At 34.4% G+C, this 19020-nt stretch overlaps 1 protein-coding gene across 2 annotated transcripts in view; it reads left to right on the forward strand.

Moving 5' to 3' along the window:
• DSC3 (desmocollin 3) overlaps window positions 1–19020 on the forward strand; it is a 48478-nt gene that overhangs the window by 14615 nt on the left and 14843 nt on the right. For both annotated transcript variants that reach the window (XM_077135726.1, XM_077135727.1), the window contains exons 5-11: window positions 2758–2913; window positions 4098–4242; window positions 6681–6847; window positions 9106–9240; window positions 9709–9894; window positions 16716–16975; window positions 17076–17218. In XM_077135726.1, the coding sequence (XP_076991841.1) occupies window positions 2758–2913; window positions 4098–4242; window positions 6681–6847; window positions 9106–9240; window positions 9709–9894; window positions 16716–16975; window positions 17076–17218 (1192 nt within the window). The remainder of the gene's footprint in view (window positions 1–2757; window positions 2914–4097; window positions 4243–6680; window positions 6848–9105; window positions 9241–9708; window positions 9895–16715; window positions 16976–17075; window positions 17219–19020) is intronic.

Consider the following 19020-nt stretch of genomic DNA (forward strand, 5'->3'; position numbering starts at 1 on the left):
TCACATATCATTGACCTGAAGTTTTCATGTGGCTATGCCTAATTGCAAGGGCAACTGAAAACTGTCTTTCTTCTAGGCAACCTTTTGAATTCAGCTAAATATTCTAATACTAAGGAAAATAGACAGAATAGGTATTAGGAGATACTAGCACCCTCTGATGTATTATCATCTTTGATTTTATTTCTTTATACTGCACATTCAACCCATCAGAATACCCTTTGGCTGTACTTTGCATTTATATCCAGAATCTAAGTCTATATCCTCTTCTCTCCACTCTTACCTACCATGCCAGTCTTACCTACTGTGCTACTCTAACAAATCATCTTCCCCACTCTGGAGTACTACAGTAACTTTCTATATGTTGTCCTTGCTTTTCTCCTTCCCTACTTATCCAAGTCTAGTCTTAACAAAACTGCAGATATTGTTCTTTAAAATATAAATCAAATGAACTGACATTAATGAATAAACTTGGAGAATTTTGTTGGCAACAGAGACCATCAGGAGATAGAAATAGGATAAGATATTGGGTAATTGGAGCTGAAGGGGATACTGATTGTGCAACAGGACTGATAGTAAAAACTCAGAAATGGACAGCACAATACTACCTAACTGTAATACAATTATGTTAAAACACTGAATGAAGCTGAATGTGAGGATGATAGAGGAAGAAGAGCTGGGGCACAAATGAAATCAGAAAGATAGATGATAAAGACTGAAATGATATTATCTAGGAATGCCTAGAGTGTATAATGATAGTGACTAAATGTACAAATTTAAAAAATGTTTTTGCATGAAGAAGAACAAAGGAATGTCATTACTGCAGGGTGCTGAAAATAGATGGTAATTAATATTTTAAAATTTCAACTTATGTGTGAGACTAAAGCAAAAAATGTTTATTCGGTACAAAATTTATATTTTGACTAGTGCATTTCCTAATATAACTTATGTAGACAGCTTAATTGAATGCCATAAGTACATGGAACCTTGAGTAAGACATGAGATTTTGTTGGTTTGTCCAGAGTGATGCCCCGATAAATCCCAGAGTGATTTGAACAGTGAATAAAAAGTATTTGCAAAGTCCCCTTCAGGGAATGGTGAGAATGGGGGAAAATTCAACTTCCCCAAGTTGAATTCTTGATATTCTCACAAGCAGTGTGGACAACCAAAGCTACAGGCTGAGCCCCCAGACTTGGGTTTGTTCATATGAAACTTAACCCCACAAAGAATAGGTCAAGCCTACTTAAAATTAGGCCTAAGAGTCACCCCCAAGAGAACCTCTTTCATTGCTCAGATGTGGCCTCTCTCTCCAGCCAACACCACAATCAAGCTCACCACCCTTTCCTTGTCTACATGGGACATGACTCCCAGGGGTGTGGACCTTCCTGGAAATGTGGGACAGAAATACTAGAATGAGCTGAGACTCAGCATCAAGGGATTGAGAAAAACCCTAGAATGAGCCGAGACTCAGCATCAAGGGATTGAGAAAACAGTCTCGACCAAAAGGAGGAAGAGTGAAATGAGACAAAGTGTCAATGGCTGAGAGATTCCAAACAGAGTCGAGAGGTTATTCTGGAGGTTATTCTTACGCATTAAGTAGATATCACCTTGTTAGTCAAGATGGTAATGGAGAGGCTGAAAATGTAGAGCTGTGTGCCAGTAGCCATGTTTCTTGAAGATGATTGTATAATGATATAGCTTTCACAATGTGACTGTGTGATTGTGAAAACCTTGGGTCTGATGCTCCTCTTATCTACCTTATCAACAAACAAGTAGAACATATGAAATAAAAATAAATAGGGGGAACAAATGTTAAAATAAATTTAGTTTGAAATGCTAGTGATCAATGAAAGGGTGGGGTAAGGGGTATGGTATGTATACATTTTTTTTCAGTTTTTGTTTTATTTCTTTTTCTGAATAGATGCAAATGTTCCAAGAAATGATCATGATGATGAATATGCAACTATGTGATGATATTGTGAATTACTAATTATATATGTAGAACGGAATGATCAAAAATAGGAATGTTTGCGTTTGTTAGGTGTTTTTTTTTTTTGGTATTTAAAAAAATTAAACAATTAAAAATATATATGTAAATCAAGTCGTGCTACTCCTATTTAAACTCTCCAGTGGCTTCCCATCTGACTAAGGAAAAGCCGATGTCCTTGGAATTAATCACCTACATAACAGGCCCCCATCACCTACTTCCTTCTTCCTTGGTCACTTGGCTCCAAACTCAGTGGCTGCCTTGTTGCTTTTTGAACACTTCAAACCCATACCACATTGGGTTACTTTGCATTTTGTGTTTCCTCTGCCAGAAAGGGCCTTCATTTATTATCAAAACCCTTTTTTTTTTCTTGCTTCCCCTCCATAAGGCTCATTACAATTGGCATTCCCTTCACCAGAGAACCTGTTTGCCAACAGTGAATGTGGTTCTTTTACATCTTTGCCAATCAATAGATGGAAAATTATGCCTCATCATTTTTAATTGCGTCTTCTTTGGTTACTATTTGTGTTGAACATTGTTTGTTTTTTTTTTAATTTTAGCAGTTTAAAAAATTCTTTGGCCAAATGCCTGTTACTTCTCTTTATCCATTTTTCAATTTGTGTGGTGGTGAGGTGACAGAGGTTATTATGATTTTATTGAAATAACCTTGTTAAGATAGAAAAATGTAAACATGCCATCTACTTTTTTTTTTAAATAGCATTTTCCACTGGATTGAACTTTAATTTTGTTGCATACATGTCTTTGCCTATTAGGTTCAGTCTGATGCAGCCCAGAACTATACTGTCTTCTACTCAATCAGTGGACGCGGAGTTGACCAAGAACCTTTAAACTTATTTTATATAGAAAAAGAAACTGGAAATCTGTTTTGTACCCAGGCTGTAGATCGTGAGCAATATGATGTTTTTGATGTAAGAGTTTTATTTATATAAACTTTAAATTATTAAGCTATGTTTCTTCTGATACTTGCTCCATCTATTCTTTCTTGTCTCCTTTACCCTCTCTCTTTGTAGAGTTTATTTTAAACTTAAAGAAAAGTAGAGAATATAGTACTTTGGAGTACTAGATCTACTGTTTTCTTAAGTTCTGCTAGGTAAGCCTGAAATCAAGCAAAGAGGTCTAATTATACTTGAGTATAAATTCTTTTCCTTTCTCCAGGCTGTGCCTCCAAGTAATTGGAAGGGCCCTATTTTCCTTTCTGCTCTGCTTTTTTTCTTCCCTCCACATGTATTATTCTCTGACCATGTTTGAGAACAAACCAGATGCAAATAAAGAATAATAAGCAACGTCCCAGATATGGATAAGTTCAATGGGGAATAACTCAGAATTTTCAGCATCATATGGTAAATACTGTGGGGTCATGTGGCCATCCCTGTCATGAAGGGGGGATGATTCTCCATAGGAAAGAGGAATTCAGTTCCTAGCAGAAGAGAGAAAAGATGCTAGGTATGTAAATGTTGAGCTATGTCCACCATATGACATTTCTTTGCTATTGGTTAGAAAACTTTCAACTAAGTATATAATCCAATGCTGAATAAAAATACATTCTATCTGATATTACCTTGCCTTTTGTTAATTAACAAGGGGGAAGTTGTTAAAGTATTTTGTTAGAAAAGCTCTTACAAAAATGTGATCTATGGGGTAAAGCAATAAAAGGGGTTGGTAGGCTCAAGATTGGGAATCGTTGCTTTATTTAGATAATTTTCTGGGACTTTTCTCATTGCAGTGAGTTTCATTTTTCTCCTCATTATAATTTTCTGAATATTGGAAGAATAATATCTATAATCTAAGTCTCTATGTTCACATTTGATATCTCAGTCTAGTGTCCTGAGTCACCCCTGACTCTGCAGGACTCTAAGTTTTATTTGAAGTGTAGCTGTCCCTACAAAATACTGGATGCTACTTTGTTGTAGTTAATATAAAGTGTTTCTCCATTTGATGCTATGATGCTTTGAAAATGCATTGAGTAAAAATCTTTGAAGTGGCTCATTATTGAACAGATTTTTGAAGTAGGTAGTAGATAAAATATCTTATTTTCTCTTATTAGAATCTTACATTAATGGTCTATTTCACTTGCTTTTTCTTATTTTTATAGTTGATTGCCTATGCATCAACTGCAGATGGGTATTCAGCAGATCTGCCTCTACTACTGCCCATCACAGTGGAAGATGAAAATGACAACTATCCTATTTTCACAGAAAAAATATATTATTTTGAAGTTCCAGAGAGCAGTAAAATGGGTAAGGTTACTTTGAAGAACAAAATGTATTATGTTGTATATATTTGGGTACATTTTTTGAGACAGTGAGTCTTTTATTCTCATGGTGAGAGCATTCTGAGATAATACTGACAACTATCTATTCACAAGAAAATATGTTCAGTATTTAATTGACCAGGTATTACCGGAGCTTTAAGTATTGTCAATATGATATCAGTGCAATATGAAAAGAGCTAACAGTTATTCAAACATTGTGTCATATTTGCTTTATATATTTATTGTGTTTTCTTGGTATGCAGTTTGTCATTAGCTTCATCTTCAAGAGAGGATCTGCAGTATAGATGTGCAAGAAAGCTAAAATCAGTATGGATATTTTTATTCGGTTTCATTGATTGATTTATATGAAGAACATTCACTGAGTATACCCCCCCCTTTTTTAAGCTCTCATTTATATTGTCTCTTCTCTTAAAATTACTTCTTCACTACTCCTTCCTATTGACAATGAATGCTGGGAATACCTTCAGAGGGATTTGATTTGCATGCTTTTCATCTCAAACGCTTGCTCTCATGTGGAAAACCAAAGTATTTCAGTTTAGTTGGCCCATAAGTATGGCATTCAGGATGGCTTCTGAGACTTGCAGTATGAAGACTCCCACTCACTATAAAGTTGAAAGAACTGTGAATCTGTCATAAATGCTGACTTTGCTTACTTGCCTAGTAAAGTTTCTAATTGTTACTTCGGTCTTTACTGTATTGTTATATCTGCTATTCCCTTTTGTATTTCACTTTGAAAATTTGATTTGATAGGTGTTGGCTTCTTTATTACTCACAATCTACAATTAAAAAAATAAAAATCATTGGTTTGGGGACTAGGGAAACTAGTTTTGACTTAGTATCTGTTATTAATTCACTGTGGGAAATTGTGCAAGTCCCTTTGAGTTCCCCTATGTGTAAAATGAGTTCATGACATTAGATGCGCTATGATATTTTCAGGTTCACAATTTTATGATTATATTTTCTCTTTACAGAAAGGGATGATTAATTTCAGACTCTTTGTTGGGGAGTCTTTTCTCTCCAGGGAAGAATCAAGAGCAAACACTTTGATGCCTGTGAGGCCAGTTGAGGCTGTGATACTCTGAACTTGAAGAGTGCTCCTTGTGTTTGCCATAACTCACACGCGGAGGGTTTGACAAAGAGTGCTCAATTAACAGTGAAGTAGAGCACTCATGGGAAGAAATTTTCAACTCAAGGTTTCAGAAAGATTCTATTCCATAATAACTAAAGCAGTTCTAAATCCAGAGAATTAAAATAGTGCTTACAACTTTTTGGTCAATGAAATTGCAAAAGGAAACTATTATGCCTTACAAAGTTTACAAACGTGTTTCCTATGAGGAAATAAATATCATTTATTTTCTTACGGTAATAAGATTATTAATTCATATTGATCTGCTGATAGAATCTTCTCATTAATTAACATGCGATTGAACATTGTCTACAGTGAATGTTCTTTAGCTCTAAGGGTACATTTTAATGACAAAAATATTTGAAACTAATATTTCCTTGCACTAAGAGTTTTACTCTTCTTTTATTTCCTTCAAATACAGAATTTCAATGCATATGCATGTGTTATGGTATGTGTGTATGTAGGTGTATATACATTATTCCTTGAGCTAGCCTTACATACAGGGCTATAGATGCTTTGGGTCTATGCACTACGTTTTCATAAGCATTGAAACATTATCCTTACCCTGTAAGAGTGCCACCCTGTGTACGCTTTGATACCTGAAATTCTTTACCAGGGCATTATTACTACATTCCACATGGATGCCATGTATTAATAGCTCTCACTGAAAAAAGAGTTGACTTAAATTCATCCCGAATGGTAAATAGTATGAAATCCTTCCCTGATAATTCAGTGGGGCTGGGGACAGTGGATAAAAGCTGGTAATAGGAAATGAGGCAAATTATGGGTCAGCAAAAAAGATAATAGAAAAGAGAGTCTGGGGCTACCAAAGGTCACTTGACCATCCATAAAATTGAACCTGAAATCAACCTTTATTTAGCTATTGATCAGAAGTCCAGCTTAAAAAAATGTGAGTTATGCAAAAGTGGACATGGTCTGTTCTTCCAGGTAGGTTTGTATTTCAAAACCTTGAAAAATAAATGCGTTAGAATTATTCTTGATTGCCCTCTAAATATTTTTTTTTAGTTTTTGCTATCAAATAGATTTAACTCTAGCAAAATAAGTTATAACTTGATTCTAAGCCTCAAAGTGTTTTCTATTATATATTTGCAGGCATCTTTATCAGTATTATTTAAATATACAATACTTCTGGTAGTAAATGGATTTTAAATTAGATTTCTGGCATCGTTCTTAAATTTGTAAAGCATAGTTACAGTGAAAATTTCTAAGCATATTTTGCAATACTGGAAATTAAATACTATTCTTTTAATATGTAGGTACTACAGTGGGGGTGGTTTGTGCCACTGACTTAGATGAACCAGAAACAATGCATACACGCCTGAAGTACAGCATTTTGGAGCAGAAACCAAGATCACCTGGGTTCTTTTCTGTGCATCCCAGCACAGGTGTCATCACCACAGCCGCTCATTCTCTGAACAGAGAGGTAGCTTTCACATTCTATAGGATATCATTTGGGGGGTCAAAAAACTTCCTTCACCAATTTACTGGAATTTTGTATGTTGTAGATTAATAGTATCTAATTTTATTTTAGGCATAAGACAATAAGAATTTCTGGCATTTTCCCCATTTTTATGTTATTTCTTTTTACTTATGAAAGAAGAACCACCAAGGAATAAAAATAGATTAGCTGGTTCCACAAGGGGTGAGAAAGTAAATTAAAAGGTCAGTCTTATGAGTATTGTTATTATTGGACAGATTTTATCTTGCGAGTGGCTGGTGGGTTCCAGCCCGGTAATGGCTTCAATTCTCATGTGAGTCAGTTTTGCTTGTTCTATGAATATATATCATACTGTAATTCCTATCCAGTTATTATGGATATGTGCTTTATCAGGAAATGTTTAGATGAGATAAAACTGATGGATTATGAAAAATATATGACGCTATTGAATAATAATACTGGCATATTGTCATGCCTATAGTACTTTATGTTCAAATTTCTTATGCATAATTTTATTTGGTTTTTATTATTTCTTTGTTTGACTAAATAGGTGTTATATCCATTCTCTAGAGGAGAAATTGATGATCAGAAAGATTTTTTGACTTGCCAAGATTAAATTACTGCACTGAGGTTGTTGGGGGGAACACCACAGGAAGTGAAGAAATGATCAAGGAAGAGGAAACACTGAATTAAGGGGAAGAAATGACAGGGTAGCAGGCAGTCTAGGAGGCTGTGGAAGGAGCATTTCAGGGTGGCAATGCTGGTTTCCATTGCGGGAGGCAGGTCAAGCAAAAGGAATGTAGGGAAGCAGAAAATGGAGAAGAAAGAAAGAAGTGGCTAAAAAATAAGAAGATAAAAGAGAAAGGCAAACACCTAATGACTTCATTTCCTCCTCATCACACCATCAAAACTCCATTTGCAGAAGTCATCAGAGACCTAATTGCCAACCCCTGCAGCTACTTTTAAATTCCTGTCTGTTGCTAGCACTTATCCAGAGTCTTTCTTCCCTTGGATTTCTGGTACTTCTACTTCTTCAATTTTTCTTTTTTAGTGTCCTTTGCTCAATCTTCTTATTTCCCCATTGAAATACCAGTGCTCCTTGGAATTATATTCACAGCTCTTCTCATTCTGCAATTTCTCTTGGATAATCTGATTCATAATTTCAGCCACCATCTATGTATTTCCCAGGTCTGGTATGATTTCTCTATTAAGTAAGAGGCCATATATCCAGACGGCTTCTGGACCGCTCTTCTTGATTCCCCATAGATGCATAAAATTCAACATATACAAAACAAAACTCATTGTTTTCACTTCTTCTTGCAACCTTGCTAGGGATCACTTTCTCAGAGAATCTGTCTCTCTCTGTATTTCCGTTATTGGTCTTTCTACCTTATCTAAGTAGATCACCTGAGCAGCATTCTCAAATTCTTCTTCTCTCTTAACTAGGGTATATGATCTATATTATCAAGTCCTACTCTCATGTAACTTTCCTATCGTCCCTTCTCCGTGTCTGCATTCCTACTCTCTTAGATAGGACTTAGACTCTTACAGGACATATTAACTGGTTGCCCATCTCACTCCAATTTTGTTTAACCTTTCTTTGAGAATAGTCTTTCTACAACTCTCTGTGACTCCCATTCAAACTTTCACTGTTACCTTTTGTTTTAGATTATTCAATAATTTGTTTATTGTACTGCATTTACAAAGAAAACTGACTGCGCACAGTAGGAAGAATAAAAATGTGTTCAGTTTTGTAGTTTTAATTGATAAGAGATAGAGATCCTTTAGTGAGATCATGGAAATTTAACAATATTATATTTAAGCTCAATAAAGGTATGTGGGGTTCTTGGAAGATCTACAGGGACCTCTTTTCACATCTTCTACCTCATCTAGCTTCTTAAAATGATGGGAAAAAGTCCTTATATAGTGAGAGAACATTTCCAAAATGAAGTTAAAAGTTCTCTCTCTTATGAAAATTTTCATTCATGTCAAAGCATAAGTATAAATTATGTTCAAGCATAAGTCTAAATTCTCTACATAGCTCTTTGTAACTTAACTTCTGCCTACTTTGTTGGCTTCATCTCTGCCTAAAATTTCTTCGAGTATATACAATATGTAAATTGAATAAAAGCATGGATATGCAAAATAGTAGAGTGTACAATTGGGGTTTCATTTATGTATCTAAACAAATGGTACAAGACTAAATGTTTTTAAGACTAACTAAATATTTGCTTTGTTTTCAGGCTGTAGACAAGTATACCCTAACAATGAAAGTACAAGACATGGATGGTCAATTTTTTGGATTGATGACTACAGCTATTTGTGAAATAACAGTACAAGATTCTAATGACAATGCACCCACTTTCAGACAAAATGCTGTAAGTACCGAATATCAAATTCTACTTCTACTTTGTTATTTAATCTGATTTAATAAAATATCCCACTTTGAATTGAGTATATAGTATTAAAGTTTAAATAGCTGATATGTAATTCTCTTTTAGTTACATATAAAAGTATTTACATTACCTCCTTCTCATTAAGGGCCAGTAAAAGTAGAGTTTTCATTTGGTTTAACATTATTCCTTCATTTAAAAAGTGACCCTTAGTGGTTCAGTGGTAGAATGCTCGCCTTTCGTGCTGGAGACCCAGGTTCAATTCCCGGACCATGCACCACCCCCTCTCCAAAAACATGACACTTAATGAAACAATACTATTTTTAGTGTATTGTTTTTAAAATAATCCCTGTGGAAATTATAAGAACAAGTACTTTTGAAGTGGAAGAATGATTTTACTTTCCTCGAAAAAGTTCTGTTTATAAAGTTTGTAATGAGGTCTTTCTCTTTCAGTATAAAGCGACAGTAGAGGAAAATACATTCAATGTGGAAATCTTACGAGTATCTGTAGAAGATAAGGATTTAATTAACACTGCCAACTGGAGAGCCAATTATACAATTTTAAAAGGCAATGAAAATGGACATTTCAAAATCAGTACAGACAAAAAAACTAATGAAGGAGTTCTCTATGTTGTTAAGGTATGGTAGCAATAAATAATCGACAATTTTGTAAGTCAACTCATTTTAGCCAACTAATAGTTTTATCACTGAAATAATTTCAGATCAGAGACTCTGCAAGTTGGAAGAGAACTTAAAATCTATTGGGTCCAGCTGCTCCTATCTAGTGCCTACTGTCTATACTTTTATTGCTAGTTACTAGTCACCTAGATTATGCTTGAAATTTTTCAATTACAAGGATCTCCATATCTCTATTGGAAGCTTATCCAGTATTTGGAGAGCTCCGATTTTCAGACCGTTTTACTTTTACTGTGCCTAATGCTTTTCACCTTATAATCTGGGCCATTGGTCTTGGTTCTACTTTTTATGCTGCAAAACGTGTATATTTCTTTTGAAAAGGTTGCTATGCCCATTTAAAACTTACCTTTTCTGGGACAAATACTCTCAATTCCGCTAACTATTCCTTACATGATGTTCAATCTCACTTCTTCTCTTGAATATAGGCATGCTTATCTCTGATCATTTTAAAGGTGATGTTGGGAGGAAATAAAGTATCATAGCAGATAGCAGTGAAATAACTCATTTTTTGTTCTATATATTGTTTGATTGGTGGCACTGTCTGTGGCTCAGATTATGAGGACAGAAGGCTCCCTATTTGTTTTTTATATTCCTAGCTCGGAACAAGGAGGAAATTTGTCCCGTGGCAAATGTAGAGGTCAATCATTGAATAAAGGGGGCCTATCTGTCAATAATAATATGGTGCATCTTTGGCACATTAACTTATCTAATTGTAATTATTCACTCTGTAAAAGTTTCCAGAAATTACATATTAAGATTGGGCAGGTAAAGTCAGGTGGCTGAGAGGCTGTGGTGTATAATTCTTTTGAAAAGGGCCATTGCGCATCTACTATAGTTTCCAGGGCTGGATGCATACATAGCACAGGGATTCTCCTGAAAATTGATCTGATTGACAACACATGCACAGAAAAAGGTTTCCCATGGACACCCTTCCTGGCCCTTGGCTTCTTTCTGGAAATAAGTCAAAGTAGTGCTTGGGTCTTAAATAGATAGACCATGCCAGGTGCAGTGTAGCACAAGTCAGAGACCCTGCTCAGACCTCTAGGGTGCTTCCTTTCTACTCTGTGGTCAGAAGCCTACCCCTTCTGTCCCTCTCATTGTCTTAAGGCCTTTACTCAAGACCCATCTTGGAGAACCCTCATCATCATTATTATTTTATCTCAATGGCTTTATCTTATTGAGAGAGAATATTTAAGTAATATTAGGAATTAATTTTTTGTTGTTTATTTTTAACCAATACAAAATTATCTCTAATAAACCTCAAAAAAAAAGATACTCTGAAGCAAAGAATAGACAGTATGTACATGTAAATATATTCAGTGTGTCTTTTTTTTAAGGAGTACTAATTACAGAGATATTAAGAAAAAAAATTCTTGCATAAAAGATGTAGCCTACATCCTGGAATATTTCTCATTCCTAAGTGACTGATGAATATCTGTTTGATTTCTAGTGAGCCGCATCTGGGCACCATGTCAGGATTCCCCAAAGAGTACTTAGTGCTACTTTACTGTTTTGCGCTTGCTCTATTTATTTTCACATAGGAAAGAATACAGACACTTTCCCCCGCCCCAGTAAAATGTGTATAAACATAAGATAATTGCACTTATATTAATAATTACGTCCTCCTTCTTACATCTTTCAAATCCTTTTAGTGTTTTTAGAAATTGAATGTAATTGCCATGTACTATACGTTTTTTGCCATAGGGGATAATATCATGCACTTCATTTGAAATACATCATTGTTTCATCCCCTTTAGGGTAAGGTATTATTATTTTCCCCATTTTACAATGAAATTAACCGAGGCTGATGGAGGTAAAAAAACTTCCTCAAAGTCAAACATCCAGTAATTAGCTACCCTGGACTACAAAACTGATCTGAGTAACTCCAAAGTCATTAATTTTTTCATTATTTCACACCAAATCCATCAAACTCACATGGCGATTTGTCTTCAAACTACCTTACGAAATCCAATTATATTCTTATTCTCATACCTTGATATTAAACCGAAATTGACCATGACTGACATTTATTATTTACTGAATGTCAGCCGTTGTGCCAAATGACATATCTCATTTAATTGTTTTGAATGCCAATAGATTATATTATGAAATTTATTGGCAAATGTATTATTTATTTTTTGTTAAGTTCTGAATAAGCAACGTTCAGAAAGTTCAAAATTCAAAATAAACCAAAAGTATATAGTAAAACTCCCTTTCACCCTGGAACACCAGCCAATCAGTTCTCCTACCATTAATTAATATATATTTCAGTATCTTATGTATTTTTTTAAGATATTTCATTTATATACAAACATGTTTAAGTAAGTAGTCTTTTTACTTGATTAATTTTTGAACAAATACACTTTTCCTCACTTAATATAACTTTGAAATCATTACATATTATATCTGTATTTTTCAAGGTATGGACACACTATATATATTTTTAACCAGTTCCATATCTCTGGAAATGTAAGCCATATAATGGGTATTTTATATAGTCTCTGTTCTGCACTTTTTCTTCATTCAAAAATTTAACCTCTGAAGTCATTACATATTAGTACAGAAGTAATTTACTAATTTTTTACAGCTGTGTAAAATCCATGGTATGGATATAAAATATTTTTAAACTAGTATCGTATAAGTGGAAATTTAAAATGTAAATTCTAATCTTTTTTTATGTCAGAATAGGCTACAATGAATAACCATGTTGTATATAATTATACAATGTGCAATTTTAATATAGGATAAATTTTTAGAAGTAGAATTGCTTGGTCAAGGATATGGCTTTTTCTTTAATGTAACATTTATTGCCTATTGTCTTCCATAAAGGTGATGCCTGTTTACGTTCTCACCAGAAATGCGTCTCCGTGCCTACTCTCCAAATTCTTGCCAACATGTTATTGTCAAATTTTGATATTTGACCTAATAGTAAAAAAAAGAATTTCAGTATAATTGAGCATTTATCTTATTACTAAGAGACAACATATTTTTATGTATTTAAAGTTCTTTATTTAGCTGTTTGATCATATCCTTTAGCTATTTTCTGTGTTTTGTTGTTCTTATGTATGTATAGGAGTTTTTATTGTTTTGAAGTCAGGCTGTGGTGTTTTTTGACTTTCCAAGTTTTATTTTTGGAGGGAGTAGCAGGAGGTGTGGATTGCGTGGTCAAAGGCAAAATACACCAATTGTTCTCTTTTATGGTTATGGAGATTGTGTCATGATAAGGAGATTGCTATTATAAAAGAATGCACTCAGAATTTCATGTAGTTTATTATGGGTTCATTATGCATTTAAAGGTTTATTCATTTAAACCTTTGATCCATTTGGGATTTATCGTAGTGAAAAGTATAGAGTATGAAGGCAATTTAGTTTTTTCTCTTTGTGCCAACACAATTCATTGAGTAACATATTTTCCTGTACAGATTTGAGATATTCCCTTTGTTACATCACAAGTTAGATAAGCATTTGAGTATATTCTTGACATTTCCTTTTGTTCCATTGATTTACTATTTATTAATAAGCAAATATGCACTATTTCATTATTTCTGCTCTATAAGAATATAAAATGTTTAATATATGTTTTAGACTTTGTGTTGTTTCACCCTGAAACCTTACCTGGTACTATGATTACTTTGGGATTTTGTTTTGATGGGTAGCTTGCTGGTTTGTTTACCATATGAGCTTTCGAATGAGCTTTTAAGTTAAAAAGTATTTTCCATGATTTTGTTTGGTTCATTTGAAATTTGTAGATGAAGTTGGGGAGAATGAGTGTTTTTCTTATATTAAATGTTTCTGTTGAAGAGTGTAACATGCTATTTCTTTTTTTCCAAGTATTTAAAATTTTTTTCATTTATATAATGTATGTTCCATAGTAAGTTTATTCATAGACCTTTCATTTACTATTTAAATGAGCCCTTTTATTATATTTTCTAACTGATTGTTGTTTGAATACATGAAAGCTAATGATTTATGTATATTTGTTTTTTTGTACAATCACCCTTGGATGCAAAGACCATCCAAAGAATCAGTTGAAACAACCATACAAGTTAATTGGTTGACTGTGTACAATCTCTGCTGAATTTTTACTATCAATTTTATGTTGTGGCCTAAAAAAAATTTATTTTTCTTCTTTTCCCATGTTCTAAAACAGTATAAAAACCAATGTATTAAAAACAACCATATGGTTGCTGCTATCATTATTTCCATTTTCAGATGAAGAGACTGAGTCAGAAAAATGAAGTGACTTTCCCCAGGTCACACAACTAGTAGGTGATAAAGGCAGGGGTCAAACCCAGGTCGGCCTGATCACCCTTACCTAGAGCCCTTCCTTTCTCGTAATCTCCAGTGGTTCTCTACTTCCGACTTGGTCTCTATGCGTCAAGTTCCCTTAATTCTCCTTCTGGTTGACTTGGCTTGATACAGCCATGACTCTAGATCCCCAAGGTGGTCTTCTCTTATTGAACTTATAATTAATTCAGTTCTTGCTTTTCTGCAAGCAAAAACAATCCTGTTTTCTCTAAGAGCATGTTTCTCTTTCCAATTCTTGATTTCTTCCTTGTTAGAATTAAACTCAGGATAGGGGTGCCCTTTATTGATTCCTTTATATCTTAAATGTGAAATAATAAGTTAAAGCAAGAATTGTTCATGTGTACTTCTTTTAGCTAAACAAAGCTTTTTCTAAACATTGTCTTGTTATTTGGTGTCTCCAATTTTTGTGTCAGTGATTCCCTCCACTTGTCTGTGTGGCAGCTTGAGAGATCATTGTGCTACAGTGTAAAGCACTTTTTTGCTATGTTAAATGCTAGTGAGATAAGGACTCATTATCCTCATTGGACAGAGAAAACTTAGCCTTAGAGAGATTAAGAGGCTTGCCCAAAATCCCGCAGCTAGGATGTAGTGGAGACAGGATTTAAAGCAAGAATTTTGATTTCTAGCATGTGCTCTTAGACATTATGTTTAATAGCTGTATATAGGTGTATGATCTTAGAATAGCCTCTCTGTTATCTGTAAAATGGGAATAATCCTCTCTGCCTCCCAGGCTACTCAAATATAATACTGAAAGTGAAAGCAAGTAAACTATAGGATATAATTCTTATAATTCTAATACTTATACCATATTCTTGGGACTAGTGTTATACTTTTCTATAATAAATAACTTCTCTGTAATCATAGAGCATGCGCTGATACAGCTGTTGGATGACTCCTTCAGATGAGTCCTTCAGTCTCAGTGTTTCCTTTCCTTTTCATTAGCAGCAGCGGGTGTTTGGCCTTGATTGAAGATGATGATGTTCCTGGTCATTTTCAGTATGGAAGGTTTTCAGTTCCATCTCCACAGCAATACATTTTCTAGAAAGTTGTTAATTTCCATTCTTTTTTAAGAGATGAAACACAAAGGTATACTGAAGTAGTAGTCCACATTCCTTCATTAATCAATGAGATTTCATATACCAGGTTTCTACTCTTGCAGAGTTTAAAACCATGAAGGAACTATCCAGCCTAAACTTTTGAAAATTGCGCAGAGAATATTTGGCTTTAGCAAGTGGCTTTTGAACAAATAACTGCACCGTCTTTAGTGCAGCAGCTGTTCCTAAATTTCCATCCATTTCTCATTTCAAACAGATACTCTGACTCTCTGCATGATCACACCAATATATAATTTGTGAGACAGCACTCAACAACATCAAATAAATAGATATTAATATTTTTTTCCCCTCTTGACTCTGGTTTCTGCGATATTCCTGAAAACGTAAGAAGAGATTCACATACTTTTTGTGGATTCGAAAATTGAGAAATTCTCTTGACTTCTCACTAGTCTCATGGATGAGCATCTCAGCCTGATAATACTGAATGTGAGGAAGAGTTTAAAACCTAGGTTTTACTCTTCAGTTTTGAATGTGTCCAATGTTCAGAAAGTGCTTAATTGTTTTCATAAGAGAAAGAATCAAAGTGTTTGAACTTATAGGACAAAGCAAAATAGTGCTTTATGGGGTTTGCTCGATTTGCTGTCTTAAAATTCTATAATTATCCAGATTTATTTGTAAATTTTTTAGAGTCTGGTGAGCCAGTTAGCCAGCCTAGTATAGTAGAAGGAATATGGTGGCTAAGGAAATGAACTTAGGCCACACTACCTAGTTTCAAATACCAACTCATATGGTTTGGGCTTGGGAACATTGGTTTACCTTTCTCTGCTTGAGCCCTACTTTATAAATCGGAGGTTGTGATAATAGTAGTGCCAAGCTCAAAAACGTAGGAGGCCTCAGTGAGTTATCATCACTGCTTAGAGCAGCACTCTGTATTTGATGATGATTATCACTAAGCACATCATATTTCTCTAGCGCTTCTGTGTTTTCACTGGAGAATTTAATTGGGTAGGAGACTGTACTCAGGACAGAGAAACACAGAAACAATAATGTTAAAATATAATTATCAAGTTGTCAAAAATCCAACTTTCATTAAAATTTTGTAGCTGAGCATGGATCAAAGTTTTGCCTTATTTCCAGGTTGAGGATATTTTATGTTAATAGTCCAGGAACTTTTTGTTTCTCCACAGCTCCATAAAACCACCAGCGGCGTCTGGACCATTGTTGTTAAAGGTTTAGTACAGGGTCACCTTTCACTTTAGCGAGGGATAAAAGCTTAACGTTGGCAAAATACGAACATAGAATTTATGCAGTCTTGTTCATATCAACAGAAGTTCACTTGGTTATTTGAAATACCAGATGTATTTTCCATTGATTCTTATCTTCGTATGCTTGACTCTAAAGCCACTGAATTATGAAGAAAACCAACAAGTGATCCTGGAAATTGGAGTATGCAATGAAGCTCCGTTTACTCGCGATGTTGCAACTGGTTTAATAACCATGAACAGAGCGTTGGTTACAGTTTACGTAAAGGATCAGGATGAAGGGCCAGACTGCAGCCCTTCCGTCCAGCACATGTGGATCAAAGAAAATACATTGGTGGGGACAAAGATTAACAACTATAATGCATATGACCCGGACACCAAAAGTAGCAGTGGTTTAAGGTACACAGAAATCGATAAGTACAAATTAATACTTTCATAATAATTTGGACACTTAATACATTTTCTAATGCTAAGGACTATTTTTCTCTTTTATTATCAGGTATAAAAAATTACATGATCCTAAAGGGTGGATCACCATTGATGAAAATTCAGGGTCAGTCAAGACTTCCAAAATCCTGGACAGGGAAGCAGCAGCTCCTCAAAGCAGCTCATATAATGTTACGGTTCTGGCAATAGACCAAGGTAAAAAAAAAATTTGATATTTCATAAAGGAATTGGAGGATAAACTTCAATGCAGAGTGAGCTACTTTCTTTAAGAAGAAATGCCTTTTGGATAAAATAGGATTAATATTTACTTCTTAGGATATCCTGATAGGGCTTGATTATTGGTAATATAACTTTGTCTACATTGTTCCTTTCTTCCTAATGACACAATTATTTTTCTAAGAATAAATGGTCATATTTTGATTTCTTGTATTGCAAAATGTAATTGTTAGCCAGTAACAGTATCCTATACTTGTATTGTGTTTTCACTTATCTTTACACATTTTCTGTCTTGAATTTCACAATAACCTCACAAGGTGTTGCTCCCATTTTAAGAAAAATGCATGTTAAAACCAGAGAGGTTAAGTGATAGACGACTGAGTCCAGAATTGTTTCAATACATGACATTCTCTCTTCAAGAAAATGTCTGTCATGTAGCATATTTACCTGTTTATCTCTTAGTTGAAAAGCATTTGTGAGTGTGAGTGACTTATCATAAGTTCCTTTTCTTTTCAAACACTTGGCTCTATTTCGTATAAAACTATTCTTATTTCTGAAGTCTGTCTCCATTTTCATATTATTAAATACTGTGAAGTTGTTTAGTTTGTATTTTCTTGTCTAAAATTAGCAATATTTGGATTCCTCATCATGTTTGAATAATGAGGTTGCTTACATTGTTCACCTTTTAGATGAATGGAAGCAAACATTTAATTTAAATAATTATCGAATATTAATTTTTTTATTTCAAGTGCTTCCAAAATTCACATTTTAAAATAGAAAGAAGAAAGAATAGAAAATTAGAGCCATATTTGGATATCTCCTAACTTATTCCTGTTCTTTTTTTTTTTAAATGGATAAACCAAGACCCAGCTACTTTGATGCCCTGGCATCAAATGACCCACTATGAATTAGAATTTAATAGTTCAGCCTCTACACCCACCCCCCTTAAAATCAAGTGAGGAAAATACAAATCAACCCAGTACTTAACAAAATAACTATTCTAAAACCAAATAGCAATAGTATGAAATGCAGTGCAAGTGAAGAAGGAAGGGGAACAAGGTCATTTAATGCTTAAAAGCTAACTTCTATTAGCATGATTAATTGGTAATCTTACTTTTTTTGTCTTTGAAATCACTTTAATCTGTGTTTTTCACTTATTCATGATTAGTCTTGTGCAGTAGATAAGTATATGGGGTTCCTTGAAATTAGTTTAAAGACTCTGTATTTCTCTTATTCATCTGGCAAGGTGAAGCTGCTTGGGGACAAGGAGACGTGTCTGACATATTCTTGTACTTACAGATCTTTAGATGTTAAAGGACTTAGGTGAAATTTAAGTCTAAGACTGGATCAAATGGTCTCTGGAAGATCTCTTTGTGTCACTTGAAACTGACCCTTTACCTAGTCCCACTGATTATTAGTGTAGACATAATTCTTCCCTTGAATTTTGTTCCTTAAAATAACCCAGTGTTTCTCAGCCCTGGCTTAATAGTAAAATCGTCTGGGGAGCTTTAGGAAATACCCATGTCTAGCCACTGCCTTAGAATAAGTGGCTCAGACCCTTTGGATGGAGCCTGAGCATCATTCAAAAAAAATTTTTTTTAAATCTCCGTAGGTGGTTTGAATATTTAGCCAGGGATAGAATACCTTTGCGTAGCCACTTTACTTCTCATTAATGTCTGCATCAGAAGGAACCCAAAGAGATAAAAGAATTGGACATTCAGACATTTGTTATTATTAAATAGTTCTGATATCGGCAGCAATAATCCTTTTGTATTACTCAC

The sequence above is a fragment of the Tamandua tetradactyla genome, chromosome 18 (assembly GCF_023851605.1).
Source record: "Tamandua tetradactyla isolate mTamTet1 chromosome 18, mTamTet1.pri, whole genome shotgun sequence".
NCBI lineage: Eukaryota > Metazoa > Chordata > Mammalia > Pilosa > Myrmecophagidae > Tamandua > Tamandua tetradactyla.